At 31.3% G+C, this 18,650-nt stretch overlaps 1 protein-coding gene across 2 annotated transcripts in view; it reads right to left on the bottom strand.

The window, feature by feature from the left end:
• Window positions 1–18,650, bottom strand: part of LOC140441852 (TATA box-binding protein-like 1) — a 34,329-nt gene that overhangs the window by 14,893 nt on the left and 786 nt on the right. For both annotated transcript variants that reach the window (XM_072532803.1, XM_072532802.1), the window contains exon 2: window positions 17,440–18,027. In XM_072532803.1, the coding sequence (XP_072388904.1) occupies window positions 17,440–18,008 (569 nt within the window). In that variant the 5' untranslated portion in view covers window positions 18,009–18,027. The remainder of the gene's footprint in view (window positions 1–17,439; window positions 18,028–18,650) is intronic.

Here is an 18,650-nt window from a genome sequence, read left to right on the forward strand (position 1 = left end):
ATTAAATGCGTTTAGTTAAAACTTTTTTGTTCAAAATACACAAAATATTTTACTCAAAGAAGTATAAGTATATTGCTTTTTAAAGCCACTACACTGAGACTGACCAAATTTTTTTAGCGTGGTGCTGAAACAGTTTCCCCTCCACTTTCCTATGTCGAGCTTTCGAAAGGCTGTAAGTTTCGAAAAATTGGATGATTTTTATAGATATAAGTTTTAATATAAAGTTTAGATTTTCATTAAAAATTTTTGCAAATTTTACTTCTTAATATTTATAAATAATGGAGAAATAATTTTTTAAAAAATAGTCGCTAACTTCGTTCCTATTGGTCATAGAAGGTTTTTTTCTTTAAAAGTGAGTTTTTTTACCATCTATCCAATGGTCGTACGTACAAGCCTGTAGCTTGAAAAATGTAGAAGTTATTACAATTGTTTATAAGTAAAAAAAAACCCTTTTTCAAACGTTTATTTTGTAAATAATTTCGATGAAAACGCAATATACATTAAACTTCTGAGATAGATTAAGTCTTAAAGAATCCTATGAAATTTGCTAAAATGTGTCTAGGATCATTTGTAGGGCAATTTCAATAGTTTAAATAATTAGCCTCTGGGATAAATAAATTAAATAACTTTTAAACTATTTGACCGATCGGGGGAAAATTTTGCACACATTTAAAAGACGGTAATTACTCGATTTTCAAATGTTTCAATAACAATTTATTTTGTTAATAAAAAAATTAATAAAACTTATAAATTAGTGCAAAAAAAACTGCTTTTTGCAAATATCTCCGTAAATTATTTATCAATTTTAATTGAAAAAACGGGAAAATAAAGATAAACTTGATATAAAAAAATGATAAAAATATTATTTATTTAAAATATAAGGGAAAAAATTTATAGACAAAAAATCAAATTGTGACCATAAATTATTGTTTAAAAAAAAACGCAAGGTAAAAATACGAGTACCTTTTCATCTATTCGTCATCTAGTAACCCCCACATATGTCTTAAAAGCTTCAGATATCTGCGAACAATTTTGCCGTGAAATCGATTATTTTTGCATAACCGGACTGGGCTATATGTAAGATCGCTATTTGACTTTAAATATTAAAGGTGAATACCGGTCAATTATATAAAAAAGTGACTCAATTTTACTTAAAAAGCATACAAAATTCTTTAAAATGACAGTAAAGTAATTTCTGTTAATGTATTGCTTAATTATTGCAAAAATAGCTTCAAAAGTCGATTTTTTGAAAATTATTAATAACTTTTCTAAAAATGCACAAAAAACTTTAATTTTGCCTGATAATAAGAACAATCTTATATACTAAAAGGCTAAGCCCTTTTCTTGTGCGCAATACTCCTCCTAAACGGTGATAGATAGGAGAATAATTTTTTCGAATAATTAAACAGATTGTTGAGTAGATTCCCCCTAAGGTTTAAAATTTAAAAAATTCGAACCGGTTTAAAAATGGCGGCCATAAAATGAATTTTTCCTATAGTAAAGTATAGGAATTTTACAGGTTTCATTCTTCAAAATTTCAATGTTTTTTTAAAATATTATGCCCGCGTCTACTTTTTTCTTATACTTACTGATTGAATTCAGAATTGTATAATATATATAAATATATTAAAATCCATTTCTCATTCAATATTATACACAATGCAACAACGCGTCAATTCTCGAATGCTGGAATGCACCAACAAGTGTTTCCACTTAAGGAATAACGATAATGACCACTCAAAATTCGGGATCCTCCTGTCCCCGATTTTAATTTATGGGATCTGTTTTACACTATCTGATGAGTTGGTATTTTTTTATTTTTATGTTTAGTTAGAAAGTATTCTGTTTCCAACAAGTGCAGCGTGTGTGAGGTGTTGTGATTGATATTTAGAGATTTAGACTACGTTTTGAGTTTAATACTTGAATAATTAAATAATGAGGTAAGCATTACTTTGTTTTTAATTTATTAGTTAGAAATATATTATTAATTTTGTTGGGAATAAGCCACAATTTTACTTTAAATTAGGTTTATTTTAAATAAATAAATAAAAAATAAACTTATTATAAAGTAAAATTGTGGCGTATTCTCAAAAAAGTGGAACAGTAGGCGGTAGTGTAGACTAGCGCGCAGCATCATACTGTTTTCTGTATTTTTTAAATTTAAATAATATTTAAATATAAATTTAGTTAGTTAGTTAGTTAGAGTTCTCAAACCGACTTCTTTTTCTTAAACGTGGTATTTTACAATCTAAAATATGCAAAAAAAAGTTACTTCCGGTTTTACTTCCGTTTTATATTTAAGAGGGGCGGAGTCTAACAATCATATTGTTTCCGTTTCCTAATGTAAATCTTCCTGAAAATCCTAAAAAACTGTATCGATTTTCAATTTAAAAAAATTGGCGTCGATACAGTTTATTTTTAGGATTTTTGGAACATTTACACCAGGCGACGGAAACGATGGATCGTTAGACTCCGCCCCTGTAAAATATCAGCAAAACTTACATCAAAACTCGATGTCGAGTTGGTCCGCTAGTATCATATGTATTCAGCTATAAAAATTTCAAGGAGTATCACAAATAATTTAACGATTAAAAAATGTAGGTTAAATATTGTAAAATAGGTTTACAAAAGTACTGTGAATTTAAGCTTATAAATATTTAAAATAACTCAAACGCATTAACATATAAGTTAATTTTTTTATTTGAAATATCGGCATTTTTACACGAATTTCGAAACAAAATTCAATATCTACCTACGACCCTTAAAAACCAAGTTAGCAGTTTTTTTATTTCTCGATTTTACTATTTCAAAAACTGAATTCATAAATTCAAAATAAAAGTCGCAATATCCCTGGTTCGAATCAACGAAAATTGATGTTTTTTTTGTTTAATTTGAGGTACCTCGTTGCAAAGATTATACAAATTCAATTAGTTGTGAATTGTTTATTTAACTGAGTATTGTATTATAGTTATAAACAATATCCTTTAAAAATAAATTTTACAAAAAAAATAATTTTTTTATTTCAAAATCAAATCTAAACATGTTATTTTTCTTGAATTATTATGCTTATTATTTTTACAATTACTTTTCGTGACTGAAAAACATTAAATATATTACATACAAATCAATTGTTGTAAACTTTGTATAAATATAAATAAAAATGGTAAAATTAAGTATGTAAATTGTTATACATTAAACATACAGTATGTTAAGATTTAAATTAGATATACACACTATAAATGGCAACACTGCGCGCCGTCAACTTTCCACGAACCTCCGTTGCCCCGTCGCCAATAATTTGTCATTATACAGTGGTAGTTTAAGAAATAAGAGCGTAGATTTTAACTTATTTTTGTAAACAACATGTCTGCTTATACGCCTGCACAAAAGTTTCAAATAATAAAATGGTTTTATGGTGGTAATTCTGGACAACAGTGTGTAGATTCATTTTCTGTGTTTTTTGAGGGGAGACCAATTCCTTGCGTACAGTCAGTTCATAATATTGTTAAAAATTTTGAGAGTTATTGCCTCAAAAATTGAAGAAAATGTCACGCTTAAGATGTGTCACCAGAAAAAGGTTGGGAAAGAGAATACCGGAATACACAAATTTGTGCAACAATCGAGGTAGATACAACACGTTCAAGTATTGCTTGTCAAATTTAACGTGATACTTGGCCGATTTGAAATTAGGCTCCACCCACGATGCGCATTCGACCACAACACAATTCGTCCTTATTATTTCTTGGCCCTTCTAAGTGCAAGGTACTGGTATAGTCTGCGACAAAGTTTCTTTATTTTACTTATGTTTAAAGTTACTGTGTGTTGAAGAAATATCGTATTACAATAGATTTAACTTTTTAAATAATTATTATTGTTCTGAAGCTACTTTCTTGTGGCATTTTAAATTAATTACTATTGAAATGGGAATAAGCCACAATTAAAGGTTAAAATACGTTTATTGACGTTTCAATTTCCACTTCGGAAATCGTTCTCAAAATACAAACATTAGTAATTTTTTTTTCCAAAAAAACAAAATTTGTTTAATTTACTAATGTTTATATTTTGGGAACGATTTCCGAAGTGGAAATTGAAACGTCAATAAACGTATTTTAAACTTTAATTGTGGCTTATTCCCATTTCAATAGTAATTTAAATAATTATTGTTAAGTATTTTAAATTATAAACATGGATTTTCATTCAAAATTAGAAGGCAAAGTCTTGTCTGGACAAACGAGGGAGGTAATAGCAAATGTAATTATTTTTATGCAGAGAAAAGCGATGCAAAATCCGCATGTTAAAGATTTTAAAAAAGTTCAAGAGCGTGCTTCCTTAGCAACGGGAGTAAGTATAGCCACTATAAAACGGATCTCTCGTGAAATGAAAAATATAGAAGAAGGTGCTTCTACACAATTTTCGACGCCTAACAAAAGAATGAGATCTGCCCCAAAATCCAACTTTGGCGATTTTGACAAAGGTTTACTTCGGCGTATAATAATAAATTATGTCACGGAAAAACGAGTTCCTTCATTGCGACATATTACAAAAAAAAATTAATGAAGACAATATTTATACAGGGTCGCATGAAACTTTGAGAAAAGTGATGAGAGATATGGGATTTCGATGGAAGAAAGCGAAGAATAACAGGAAAATCCTAATGGAAAAACCCGATATACGGGTATATATAAGTGCCCCGGAGGAAGTTTCTCAGAAATATTAAACAATATAGGGAAGAAAATCGGCCCATAATTTACATGGATGAAACTTATATTCATTCCTCTTGCACAAACCCAGAAATAAAACTTATGAAATAGATCAAATTATGCACAATGCAGGTCACTCTGTCTTAAGACTACCTCCCTACCACCCGGACTTAAATCCAATTGAGAGTGTGGGCTGCTCTAAAACAATATGTGGCAAATAAAAATGTAGATTTTAAATTTAAAAATGTTGAAACATATTGTGATGAGTTTTTCTGCAAATTTTCCCAAGATGAGTGGAAAAAATATTGCGAGCATGCTATTTCTTATGAGCGTTATTAAATGGAAAAGGAACCAGCTCTAGACTTAATTGTAGACGATTTAATAATACATTTGCAGAAAGATAGTGACACTAATAGTGTGGATTCTCTAGAAAATAGTAGTTCGGAGACAGAAGACGAACTTTAATTGTAATCGTGTCTTTTGTGGTGAGTTATAAATTAAATTATCTCAAGTGTCTTGTGTAGTCAAGTAATTTGTATCTAAAAGTAGTATTAGACATCAGACTAATCAGTGAGTTTGAGCGCCAGCGGCACCGAAACACCTTTCTGAAGGACGCGTAAACTGAGCATTGAAGTCACGTACCGACAGACGTAGGCGGATGGACGGGCCTTTTGGGCACCCAGTCGCCGAGGAGAACAAAATTCATTTTGCCAATTCGACGACTGAGTGACCGAACACACACACAGTTTGGACAGCGAGACATCGACCCAGGTCGATGGGCGATGGCCCACTGTCTGGACAACACATTTAGGGAACATGAGTCCTAAGTAGTCATTCAGTTTTTAGTCATCCAAAGGGAGAAAAGCTCTTCTAGCTACCCCTAAAATTAGGTGGCTTAACCACATACGGAAGATGTTCTATTAAACAGGGTCTCCAAAGTAAAAAATGAGTAGTCTCCTCTGCGAGGGGGAGGGGTGGAAGGATAGCTTGTGGGTCAGATAGGTACCACTCGAAGGGAGTGTGACCGGTTTGATCTTCAGACATGTGGGTCCCACTATTCCATTGGAACACATATCTCTGTAGGAGCTGGGTTGTACGCTTGTGTGTGTGTTTTTATTTAAAATAAAAATTATTCTTATGCTATTTTCTTGTGGCATAATAATGTAATTTACTATTTTTATTGGGAATAAGCCACTTTCCATATTGGGAAAAATTAAGTAATAAATGTTTCGTCGGTATGTTCCAGGTATAAGATAAACTACTGTTCTTTTATTCTTATACAGTTTACTGTAACGCAAATGTAAAGCTTTCATCTCTGCCAATATTCCTCTTATTAAATTACAGAACGAGACATTTATAGAAGTGTTCGAAAAAACTGCCGCTTCAACATGACTGAATGGTCAATATTAATGAGTCAAATAAAATATAATTATTACAAGAATTTTTTTACCAAGTAACAAAACAAAATATTTTGTATTTTGAGAAAAAATTCCGAAGGAAAAATTTAAACGTCAAAATAACATAAAATATAGATATATAATAGAAGTTCCATTAACAAATAAGGCCACTCTCTGTAAACTTGTAGTAGGGAGTGTACCAACGAGGCGAAGAGAACGAGCGCATTATGTATCTCTTTTCCTCTGAATGCGTTCTCACTTAATTTTCTACGCAAGTGGACAAATTTGTCAAGTATCACCTTAAATTTGACAAGCTGTAGAAGCGTTGCTAGGAAGTTAGATGTTAGCAATGTTAATTTAACGAAAGTATTGAAAAAGCACGGTTACAAGAATTTTAAATAATCGAAAACGTAGCAGCTTTATTCAGACGACTACTTTCGAAGAATGGAGTTTTGTGAAACACTAATAACGAAGGCTAATGATGAACCCAATTTTATTAAAAACATTTTATTTACTGATGAATCTTCTGTTTCGTTAGTAGGGAGACACAATCCTTCCCTTACGAGGTATTGGGCGCGGGAAATCCAGCACAGAAGTGTTGTTTACCAAACTCAACGTCCTTGAAAAGTTAACGTCTGGACTGGCATTTTAGAAGACCACATAATAGGTCCATTTTTTATTGAGCGCAACTTGAATAGTAGAGTATACCTCGATTTGTTACAGAATCAGATTTTTCCCGCTATTCTCTATCTTCCTGATGTAAACGTGGAGAATGTTTGGTTTCGTCAAGACGGCTGTTCAGTTCACAACGCTGGAATAATTAGGGAGTACTTAAACAATACTTTCCCGAATCGAGTTATCAGTGGAACAGGCGATATTAACTGGCCTACGCGATCTCCAGATCTTACACCCATGGACTTATTTTTTCTTCTTCTTCTTCCTCTTTATAAGCAATTCTGCTTGTTCATTTGCGGATTGGTGACTTATCTCTTGCTATTTTGACGACACGGGTTTCCTCCATTCTGCTTATGTCGTTATTCCATTCTTTTTTTTCTATTTTGTATCCATTCATTTATACACTGTACGTTACATTTTCTTCTAATGTCTTCACTTCTCTTTCGATCTCTCAGAGTATTTCAGTAGCCTTTGCGTTGTGGCCGTGTCGGATCTTGTTTCTGAGGCATATGTCATTATTGGTCTTACACTGGCTTTATAAATTCTTGATTTCATCTCAGTGTTAATGTGTCTGTTTCGCCATATAGTGTTATTAAGGCATCCTGCCAGTCTATTTGCTTCTTGTAGTTGATCTCTCACTTCTTTGTCCAGGTCTCCATAGCTAAACAGTGTAATTCCCAGGTATTTTATTTCCAATACTTGTTCAATACTGATGCCATCAATTTCTATTTTACATCTTGTTGGTTCTTTGCTGACTACTATTGTTTTAGTTTTCTGAGATGAGATTTTCATATTAAATTCCTTTGCTCTTATGTTAAATCTGTGGACCAGTTTTTGCAAACTATCTTCATCTTTGGCTATCATTATTGCGTCGTCTGCGTAACAGAGTATTTTGATTTCTTTGTTTCCCATTTTGTATCCTCTTCCTTTGTTAACGCTTTTGATGATTTCATCCATGATCAAATTGAAGAGCATCGGGCTCAATGAATCACCTTGTCTTATTCCGCTGCCTATTTCTATTTTCTATAGGTTCTGTAAGTTTCCCATCTATTCTGACTTCCATTTTGTTGTTTTGGTAGATGTTTTCGATAGTTTTTATAATATTTAGCGGAGCTTCTCTGTTATACAGAAGATGGATTACATCTTTGATTACATTTTTTTGGGACATTTAAAAAGCATCATCTACGATCATCCTGAGGCTAGAACCTAAAATTAAAAAACCTAATAAGAGAAGTCTCCAATTCTGTTACAGCCGAATTTCTTACATCTGCCCACAGAAGTTTTTATGACAGATTGGGATACTGTACAGCCGTAGAAGGCCAAATATTTGAATCATTTCTGTAGGACATAAAGAATTATTTCTTATTTTATTAGGAATTATTTTTTATTTTCAACAAGAGTATATTTTTAAAGAAATGCGCCTTTATTTTGAATTCAACCACAAAAAATTGTTCACATTATTAGAAACCGCCTTATAATGGTCAGTGTAGTTTTATTGAGTTTATTGACATGTCAATATTGTCATTTTTATCAGTTGTTATCAATAGGTCCTCAAAGACACTTTGTCTCAGGACCATGTAATCTATGTAGAGCCATATGTTGCCATGTTACCAATTCCAACGGTAACTTAAACATCCTAATTTATAATAATATATAATGTAACATATCTATAAATTAATAACATTTAAAGGGTTTTCACCCATATATTTTAGTGGCTCATAGCATGTATACTTCGTTACCCTGATGATGGAATTTACATTCTGAAAATGTTCTGTAATGTATTTGTGATATAGCCCGTTTGTTTATTATATACCTTTTATAAAGGATTTGAAATAAAAAATTTTGTGATACATGGTATACAGCCAGCTACAGGAACTTAGTTTCCTAGTGGATTATAAACTTTTTAATCATTAAATTATTTAATTTGATAAAATAAGCCTTTCGCTTCAATAAAGTGCTTTCAGAATTCATCTAGATCTAATAGTGTACACACAATAACATAATAATAATGATGAACACATAATAATGATCCCCTCTCAATGTTATAGTAAGTAACTATTTGAATAATATTGAGAATGGAATTCTATTTAATCCAAAACATTTTTGAAAATATATAAATAGCATGGGAAAAATGTACAACCTGCCATCTAGTATGTTCTATTTGGTAATTTTTTCTCAACTCCATATTCTAATTCTAAAAATCAAATCCCAATTTTTAATTATCACCAGTGTGTCAATATGAATAATTATAATATTAAGCTCTGTGACATAATTGATAGTGTTTTAAAGATGAATTGGAAATTATCGCTTTAACCAGATTGTTTGCCAGCTTATGTACTCAAGCCTTTTTACTCTTGCAAAACCTATCCACTACTTATTTAATTCATCAGTGAGTCCTGGTATTTTCTTGATTTTTCGAAAACTAGATATTTAACACCTTTTCAAATCCGGTAATAAAAATGATATTGAAAATTATAGGGCTGTTTGTAGACAATCAGTATTACCCAAATTATTTGAGTGTCTTGTAAATAATTTCTTAGCATATAATTGTAAAGATTTAAATGATGTTCAACAACATGGCTTTTCTAAGGGTAAGTCTACATGCACGAACTTAATATTGTGTACTAATTTTATTGCTAATTCAGTTGAACAAAAGGGGCAGGTTGATGCTATCTACAAGACTTCTCTAAAGCCTTTGATAGAGTTAACCATGATATGCTATTGCTAAATACTTGAGTGGATAAGTAATGTGTCTGGTAGGTGTCAGTATGTAAAATATGGAAAATGTTTATCTCAGCGAGTCTCTGTGACCTCAGGAGTTCCTCAGGGGTCTCATATTGGGCCTCTTTTATTTAATATATTTGCTAATGATATATCATCAATCATTAAAAGTAGTTACTTTCTAATGTTTGCTGATGACCTTAAAATATTTCGAATAGTTAATAACCTAGTTGATGCCTCTTTGTTACAAAATGATCTTAAAGGCTTAGCTATTTGGTGCGAGATAAATATGGAATACTTAAATATAAAAGTATTTTAAAATTACTTTTGGTAGATCAAGGGAGTTAATAAAGTATTGTTTTTGTATAAATGTACCTTTAGATGTAAATTAATTTTTAAATATCATACAAATGAAACTTCAACTAAAGCTCTAAAGATATTGGGATTTATTCTTATAAATTGTAAATATTTTCAGCAAAAACAAACTTATCTGTTTTGGAGAATGGTTTTCTTATTTGGTCTCCTTTATATAATAGTGATATCTACAGTATCGAGAAAGTTCAAAATAAATTTTTGAGGGTATGTGTTTACAAGATTGGTTTTAATACACATAATGATGATATACATTCAATATTAATATCTTGTTGGTACATCGTAGAAGGGTTGAAGCTGATTTATGTTTCCTTCATTAGTTGTTGAAGATCCAGTTACTAAGTTTAATAAGTTTTAATGGTAATACTAAAAGAACTCGTAATACTGAGATTTTCAACATCCCATTTCATATTACAAATTATGGTCAAAATGAACCCATTACAAGAATTTTAAGAACTGCCAATGAGCACAGCAATAGTTTAGAGTTATTTGGAATACCTTCAACAACATTTAAGAAATCAGTTAAAGTTTTGAGCATGATTAGGTACCTAAATAAGTTAAGTTCCTAATTAAATTTAGTTTAATTCTAATTTTAGTTTGTTTTTATTTAACGGAACTTATGCTTTGTACAGGTTGTTTTGTAAAAAATGGAATATCCATAAATACATAATAATAAATAAAATACTAAGAGCCAAACAGATGGATGGAAAAATACAGACAAGAAGAGGTCACAAATGAAGTGTCAGACAAATGATAAAAATAAAACATGAAATTACAGATGAAATAATCAACATACAATTAAAATGGTAGTGTATTTACAGAGAATATCCAATCGCAGTATCTCAAAAAGTTCAGTTAGATTTCTAAAGATTGTGTACTTGTTTATGTTTACATTTAAAAGTAACTCATAATTGGTATTGATTAACTGAACTAACTAATACAATAATTAAAGTTAATATTTTTATTAAGATAATTTATAACAATAAACAAACTTAATAGAATTTTTAAATTCCAGCTACTATTAATTTGAATATTTATTGCACATTTTTAATTCAGGGCCAGCTGATATCAAAAGTTCCTTGAATCAGCTAGTTTTATTAAAAAAAAAACTAAATAAAAACAGGCTTGTCTTGACCATTAAAATAGCAAATTATCTAGTAGTTTAGTTTTAAATTTTTTTCATCTGTATAAAAATGTAATGTTTGTCCTAAATTGTTATCAAGAGAATAAGAATAACCATATGAATAAAAAGTTGAAGGATTGAAAAAGGAGAATAGGTACAAACTACATAACTGAAAGGAAAATACTGCGAGAAGAAATCTTAGGAATTTATTATAATTTCTTCTCACCAGATATTAATTAATATTTCTGATATAAAAATGAGCAAATATACTAAATATATGATTATAAGTATCAATAATCACTAGGAATAGATGACGACAGTAGAGCTAAATTGGTCTATGTAACAATTTTGACAATTTCATCTAGTTGGTATTAGGCATTAGTTTCATTAAAGTTAATGTGTAAAAGTGGTCTAAGATCCATTAGAAGAAGGGTGACTCATAGACCACTTTTGTCTTAAAAATCAATTGATCTATGGAACATAGACCAGCCTAATCAGTGACGTTTATAGGTTAGGTTATTTATCAAATTTAACAAATAGTTCTTAGTTTGTGACTCATTTAGTAGTCTAAAATTGATGTATTTCATTTGATGAAATGATGAATGAATGGATGATTGATTTATCATTTTTCTTATCATCCCACTTCGTCACCCAGTGGACAAAGCAGATGATTTAGATCCCTTGATGAATGCAGTGTTAGAACGTGGACCATCTGATATCCAAAATATGGGTAATTTGGGAGAAGCCTTTGACAATGTTTCAAATACTAAAAAGTCTCTGGTGAAGAATACACTACAACAAAAGGTAAAACTATATTGGGCAAAGTATTTACACCCACTACATGTAATTGTGTTTGAAATGCAACACTAAGATTACAGTAGAAACACAAAGAACAATACATGATGTCTTCTACAGAATGCCATCCAGGGGCGCTCAAACGGTACAATGAACACAGTACCATCTAAATGGCACAGAATAATTCTGGCCAAGATTAGTTGAAAGCAAGCTACTAGACAATTTGTAAGAACGGGCCAAAAAGTTTGTAAATCTTTTTTTTTGCAAATGGTAAGTATCAGCAATCATAGTTTGAATTATGCTCTTAATAACAAAAATGGACCCTCAAATATTCCTACGCCAGGTCAAAGAGGCAAGAAAGTACCAGGTAACAAAAAAAAAAACAGAAGAACAGTTGAATTTTATACAAAGTCACATACAAAGTTTCCCTAAATTTATAAGTAATTATGGAGAGTGAAAATCTGATTGTTTGTATTTATCACCAGAATTATCTTTAAATAATTTGTTTAAACTATAAAAAAAAAATGTAAAGATGATGGTGTAGCCATTTTACTGAATTTAATTTACATTTTTATGTGCTAAAGTCAGATACATGTAAAACATGTGACGAGTTTGAAATCAGAATCAACAGTGAAAGTGACTTGGTACAATGTATCGCAATAAGAAGTAATGAAGATGAACACTTGTAACTTGCAAAACAAGTGAGAGATATTTTAAATGATTGCAAGAAGAAATCTCATGAAGATAATACAATTGTTAACTGCACATTTGATTTGGAACATATCTTACCTCTTCCACATATTAGTGAAGCCTATTATTTAAGGCAATTAAATTTGCTTAATTTTGGTGTTCATTCCTATGGAAAAGAAAAGGAGAGGGTGATCATGAACATGTGGTATGAAACTGTAGCAGGAAGAAGATCTCACGAAATTACATTCTGTCTTTATAATTATAGGTATGTGAGAATTGCCTGTTGAAACTAAAACATTATTATTGTTCAGCGACTTTGTTCAGGGCAGAATTGAAACTGGAATGTTTCATTTTTTTGTTTTGTTTATGGTGAATCTATTGCCCAATTTAGACAGTATAGTAATTCACTACCTAATTAGTGGTCACACTTACTTGCCCAATGATACAGATTTTTCTTTTATCAGTAGAGCTCAGGAACAAAAAAAGTCAGGTTTATTCACCAGGCCAATGGATGGATCTTGTCAAGCAATGTATACAACAAAATCACTATATAGGTTTAGATTGATCTAAAAAATGGATTTACAATGGAATAATGAAAGTACAGTTTGGTACTGAATGAGTATATTTATTTATACAAGTATTTATGAAAACATTCAGGTTAGATTTGTAGAAAAGTCAAACTGAAATGAAATGTCGAGACAAATGCATTTAGAAGTTTTTGTCTGCTGAATCTTTGTGCTCAATGTCAGCCACTGAGGTCATCTCAACGCACCCATTACTTAGCTTTTTGATTACAAGTGGCAAATGTAAATTCACAAGTGGTCTAACTGCTCTTGCGCACTTTTGTGCGCAAAAAACGGTTACCTATATGTTTGACATTTTGAATTTTGAACATTTAAACATAAACGAACTTATTAGTCTTCTAACTTGATTCCATTTTTTAAACCATGTTTAAACACTGGTTAAGTCACCAATACTGAAAGAATACTATGAATCCTTAAATACTAGCCATCGAGAATTTAAACCACAATTAAAAATTTGTAAAGACACTAATGGTGAAATTCTACATGATAAAAACTCAGTTCTTAACAGATGGGCACAACATTTCAACGAACATCTAAATATAAACGATATTGAAGGAGAGTACAACATAGAAAATCAACAAAATATATGTCAACTACACAGTGAAGACCCAACAAGAGAAGAAGTGTCAAATGCAATCCTAAAACTCAAAGATAATAAAGCCCCAGAAATCGATGAAATCTGTTGTTAAATGTATAAAAAAGGTGGTGATCAACTTTTTGCAGCAATCCATAAACTAATAGTACTTATATGGCAGAATAAATGGGTACCAGAAGAGTGGCTGAAGGGAATAATATGTCCGTTGCATAAAAAGGGTGATCAACTGGAGTGTAAGAACTATAGAGGCATTACTCTGTTAGCATCTGCGTATAAAATCTTCGGCAATGTATTATTTGAAAGACTGAAACATTTTACAAAGGATATTGTTGGTCAATATCAATTCAGATTTACTGCTGGAAAGTCAACTACACATCAAATACAAGCACATAATAGGCAGATTCTAGAAAAGTCACTAGAGTATAACATAGAAACACACCATCTCTTCATTGACTTCAAAGCAGCCTATGACAGTGTGAAAAGAACTGCATTATATAATGCAATGATCGACTTTGGGATCCCACCTAAGTTAGTTAAGTTGACCCAACTAACAATGCATAACGTAAGCTCATGCGTTAGAAGTGAAGGAGAAAACTCTATGTTCTATGACATTAATAATGGTCTATGACAGGGGGACGTGTTGGCGTGTCTGCTCTTTAATATTGCCTTGGAAAAGGCAGTCAGACAATTAAATATTAGAATGAATGGAACTATTTTTAATAGATCGACACAAATTCTCGCATTCGCTGACGATATAGTAATAGTAGGCAGAAGTATGAGAGACATGGTGCAGTGTTTTACAAGGCTTGCGGATGCAGCAAGTGAATTAGGACTTGTGGTAAACGAGGAAAAAACCAAATATATGTTGGTTTCTAAAAATCCTCGATATATCCAACAGAGAATTCAAATTAACAACCATACCTTTTAGCAAGTCACAGAATTTACATATCTTGGATCACTAGTAAACACAACAAACACGACAAGCGACGAAATAAAAAGACGCATAGCAATAGCAAACAGAACTGTTCACGGCCTCCAGAAACATTTAAAAAATAAAAATATAAAACATGCAGTAAAGCTTAATATATACAGAACCTTAATAAGACCGGTTTTGATATATGGAGCTGAAACGTGGATCTTATCTCAAAATGATAAAAGACTTCTTGGTATTTTTGAGAGAAAAATTCTTAGAAAGATTTTTGGGGCTGTAAATGAAAATAGGCTATGGCGTCGAAGATACAACTTTGAACTATATTAGTTATACACCGATCCACATATTGTGAAATTCGTTAAAGTGCAGGAACTTAGATGGGCTGGACACATTGCTAGGATGTCAGATCACAAATACACGAAGAGATTAACATTTTCAAAACCAGAGGGCACAAGAAACAGAGGATGACCACGAATGAGATGGATTGATGATGTGGAAGAAGACCTACAGATTGTAAGATGATGTTAGAAGATGGAGGGAAGTTGCCAGGAATCGACAGGAGCAGCAACTTCTTTGTGAGCAGGCCAAGATCCACAAAGGATTGTCGAGTCACTTATAATAATAATAAATTTGCTTAATTTTGGTGTTCATTCCTATGGAAAAGAAAAGGAGAAGGTGATCATAAACATGTGGTATAAAACTGTAGCAGGGAGAGGATCTCAGGAAATTACATTCTGTCTTTATAATTATAGGTATGCGAGAATTGCCTGTTGAAACTAAAACATTATTATTGTTCAGCGACTTTGTTCAGGGCAGACTTGAAACTGGAATGTTTCATTTTTTTGTTTTGTTTATGGTGAATCTATTGCCCAATTTAGACAGTATAGTAATTCACTACCTAATTAGTGGTCACACTTACTTGCCCAATGATACAGATTTTTCTTTTATCAGTAGAGCTCAGGAACAAAAAAAGTCAGGTTTATTCACCAGGCTAATGGATGGATCTTGTCAAGCAATGTATACAACAAAATCACTATATTTGTTTAGATTGATCTAAAAAATGGATTTACAATGGAATAATATAAGTACAGTTTGGTACTGAATGAGTATATTTATTTATAGAAGTATTTATGAAAACATTCAGGTTAGATTTGTAGAAAAGTCAAACATGAAATGAAATGTCGAGATAAATGCGTTTAGAAGTTTTTGTCTGCTGAATCTTTGTGCTTAATGTCAGCCAGTGAGGTCATCTCAACGCACCCATTACTTAGCTTTTTGATTACAAGTGGCAAATGTAAATTCACAAGTGGTCTAAGTACTTTTGTGCGCAAAAAATGGTTACCTATATGTTTGACATTTTGAATTTTGAACATTTAAGCATAAACGAACTTATTAGTTTTCTAACTTGATTCCATTTTTTTAAACCATGTTTAAACACTGGTTAAGTCACCAATATTAAAGGAAAGACCTAAACATGTTTTACCAATTATCTCAAATAATCTTGTAAAATAGACCAGTTTAGCTCCACTGAGTATTACAGAATTGGACCCACTTATTGCAGCGATGATTCCTAGAGAATAACCATGAACTATGAGCTGGAATTAATGCAGAGTGCAGAATCGTTAGATTTGTAAAGTCACAAAGACTAAACTGGCTTGGCCACTTAGAAAGAATGCCTGATAATCCAGCTGTAAAGGTAATCTAGAGATGGAAACCCCAAGCAAATAGGACAAGAGGAAGGCCTCGTAAAAGGTGGATAGGATAGATGATGTAGAAGAAGATCTTAAAACCATAAACATCAGGCATTGATGAAGGAAAGTATCTAATGGCATAATAGAAGAACGTTTTTAAGCAGGCTATGACCCACAAAGGGTTGTAGCACCATTAGAAGAAGAAGATGAAGAAGAGAAGGATATATTGTAGTTTAACATTCTAAATGGATCTGCTACTTTGCTCTACTTTAATATGCAGGTGTATATGATCGGCCTACGGATGAGCAGAGACGGATACTTGCAGCTTGGTTACACACTCCATAGATATCTACTGTGCTTGAGTTTGTACACTTAAAAACCAGAATACAGATGGATTTCTTATTTGACTACCATTTTGAGCATATTTTTGCAAAATAGAGTGTCACCTGATTAAAGTGATGACGATGACATAGTCTTTTTATTTGGATGTTATCAGTTGAATGGCCACTAGTTCAAGATTCACTAAAGTTCCAGATTTTTAAAATAATATAAACTTATGTAAAACTATGAGATCATTTTAATAGATCTTAAATTAATCATTAGGTTATTAGTTTCTGATATTAATGAAAAATGAAAATAATGACATTGATTAACTTAATAGTTTTATAAGAATGTAACATTGCATAACATTATATTAAAAACAGTTGTTTTAATTTCTTTAGTGTATCATATATGATGATGAGAGAATTTATTATCCCATCTAAAAACCAATGAAATATTACAAATAATGATACTCCTCCAGTTTTATTGGGATTGAATATGAACAGGTTAAATCAACTTAAAAAATATATTTAGCTGTTTTTAGATTAGAAAATTTGGTTTTCTTTTATAAATTTATCACCCCACTTCTTAACTTATGCTCACCTCTAGTATTAGTGGCCTAATTTATGACTAATTTTGTGTATGAAGACTACAGAAGAGATACTTTAGAAGTAAAAACTAAAATAATAAATGTGAATTGGAGTCATACAACTGTCAATGGTTAAAATAATACCTAAAGGAGATAGTAAAGGGGAGATTTTATTTAGTACCTAGTTAATAAAATAGTCATAGCAAAAAAATGCAACAGTTTCACTCATAATTATTAAAAAATTGTTATACTTACTCCGCTTCTCTGTGCCTCTCTGAAAAGGAGCTAATTTTTATTGAAAAGGGCATAGAGCAAGTCCCAAGTACATTAACCACTCTATAATTGTTGAATCTCACATTGAATCCAAGTTTTTGTAAACATCGTGCAAACCTACGTGCTGCCTGTTTGGCAGCTATCTCACTAGTAGCACCAGTACAAGTTATTTTTCCTGATGACCAAATGCTGGCTGTTGTATAAGGTCTTCTAAGTTTCATAGTAACCATACCATTTTCTTTACGGTATTCCACATTTGCACCTGATAAAGCTATTTCGCGGAGATTTAAATGACACCTAACACTAAAACTACATACTACATTATTTATTACAATGTCTATTTCATTTTCTTCAATAGTTTGTTCTTGTTCATATTCATTGTTTTTAAGCTCACACTGTTCAACACTAGTTTCATCAATTTGAGATTTTTCTTCCTCAGTCTCATTGATAACTTCTACTTGTTCATAACCATTTATATTTTGTACCTGATGTACAAGACCATTGCCATTAGACAGTCCTTTGATACCATTTTTCTGAATAACTGTAGCCATGTTACAATTTCAGTTGAATCTAAAAATTTTAAAACTTAAGAGAATACACATGCATGACCAAACTAAATTTAGTAAATTGTAATTTAGGATTACACCATATAAATTTGCGAATGCACTCAAAATTTTCACAACATTAATAAGCAGCTTTTTCTGAAGTACAGTAGGAAAAAGACAGAACTTATATATAATAATTTAATATCCAAATGTAAGTTAAAGCCAATTCATCATCTGATAATTAATATAATACCTAGACCTACACCTACAGAGAGATCCATATTCCACATTAAGCAAAGTAGGAGAGAGAATTCGAGAAACTAGTATTTATACTGATTGACCCTAAACAAGCAACTACTAAAAAAAATGATATATATTAAGACATAACAACCTATTAAAATTAGGTCAGTAAATTTATGATGATAAAAAAAGTTTAAATAACAGCTGCAAAACACAAAAAAGATTCAATAAAGATAATAACAGCTATATATCTGGTAATTAACTCAAACCTCACACTTATCAACTTAGAACAGAATGTTGTTAATTTTCAATGTACAGAACATCTAAATACATAATAAGAAATAATTTAAAATATCATGTTAACTGAAAGTAATGATATGATTTAAAAGAAAAGCACTAAACTGATTA

The sequence above is a fragment of the Diabrotica undecimpunctata genome, chromosome 5 (genome assembly GCF_040954645.1).
Source record: "Diabrotica undecimpunctata isolate CICGRU chromosome 5, icDiaUnde3, whole genome shotgun sequence".
Taxonomy (NCBI): Eukaryota; Metazoa; Arthropoda; class Insecta; order Coleoptera; family Chrysomelidae; genus Diabrotica; species Diabrotica undecimpunctata.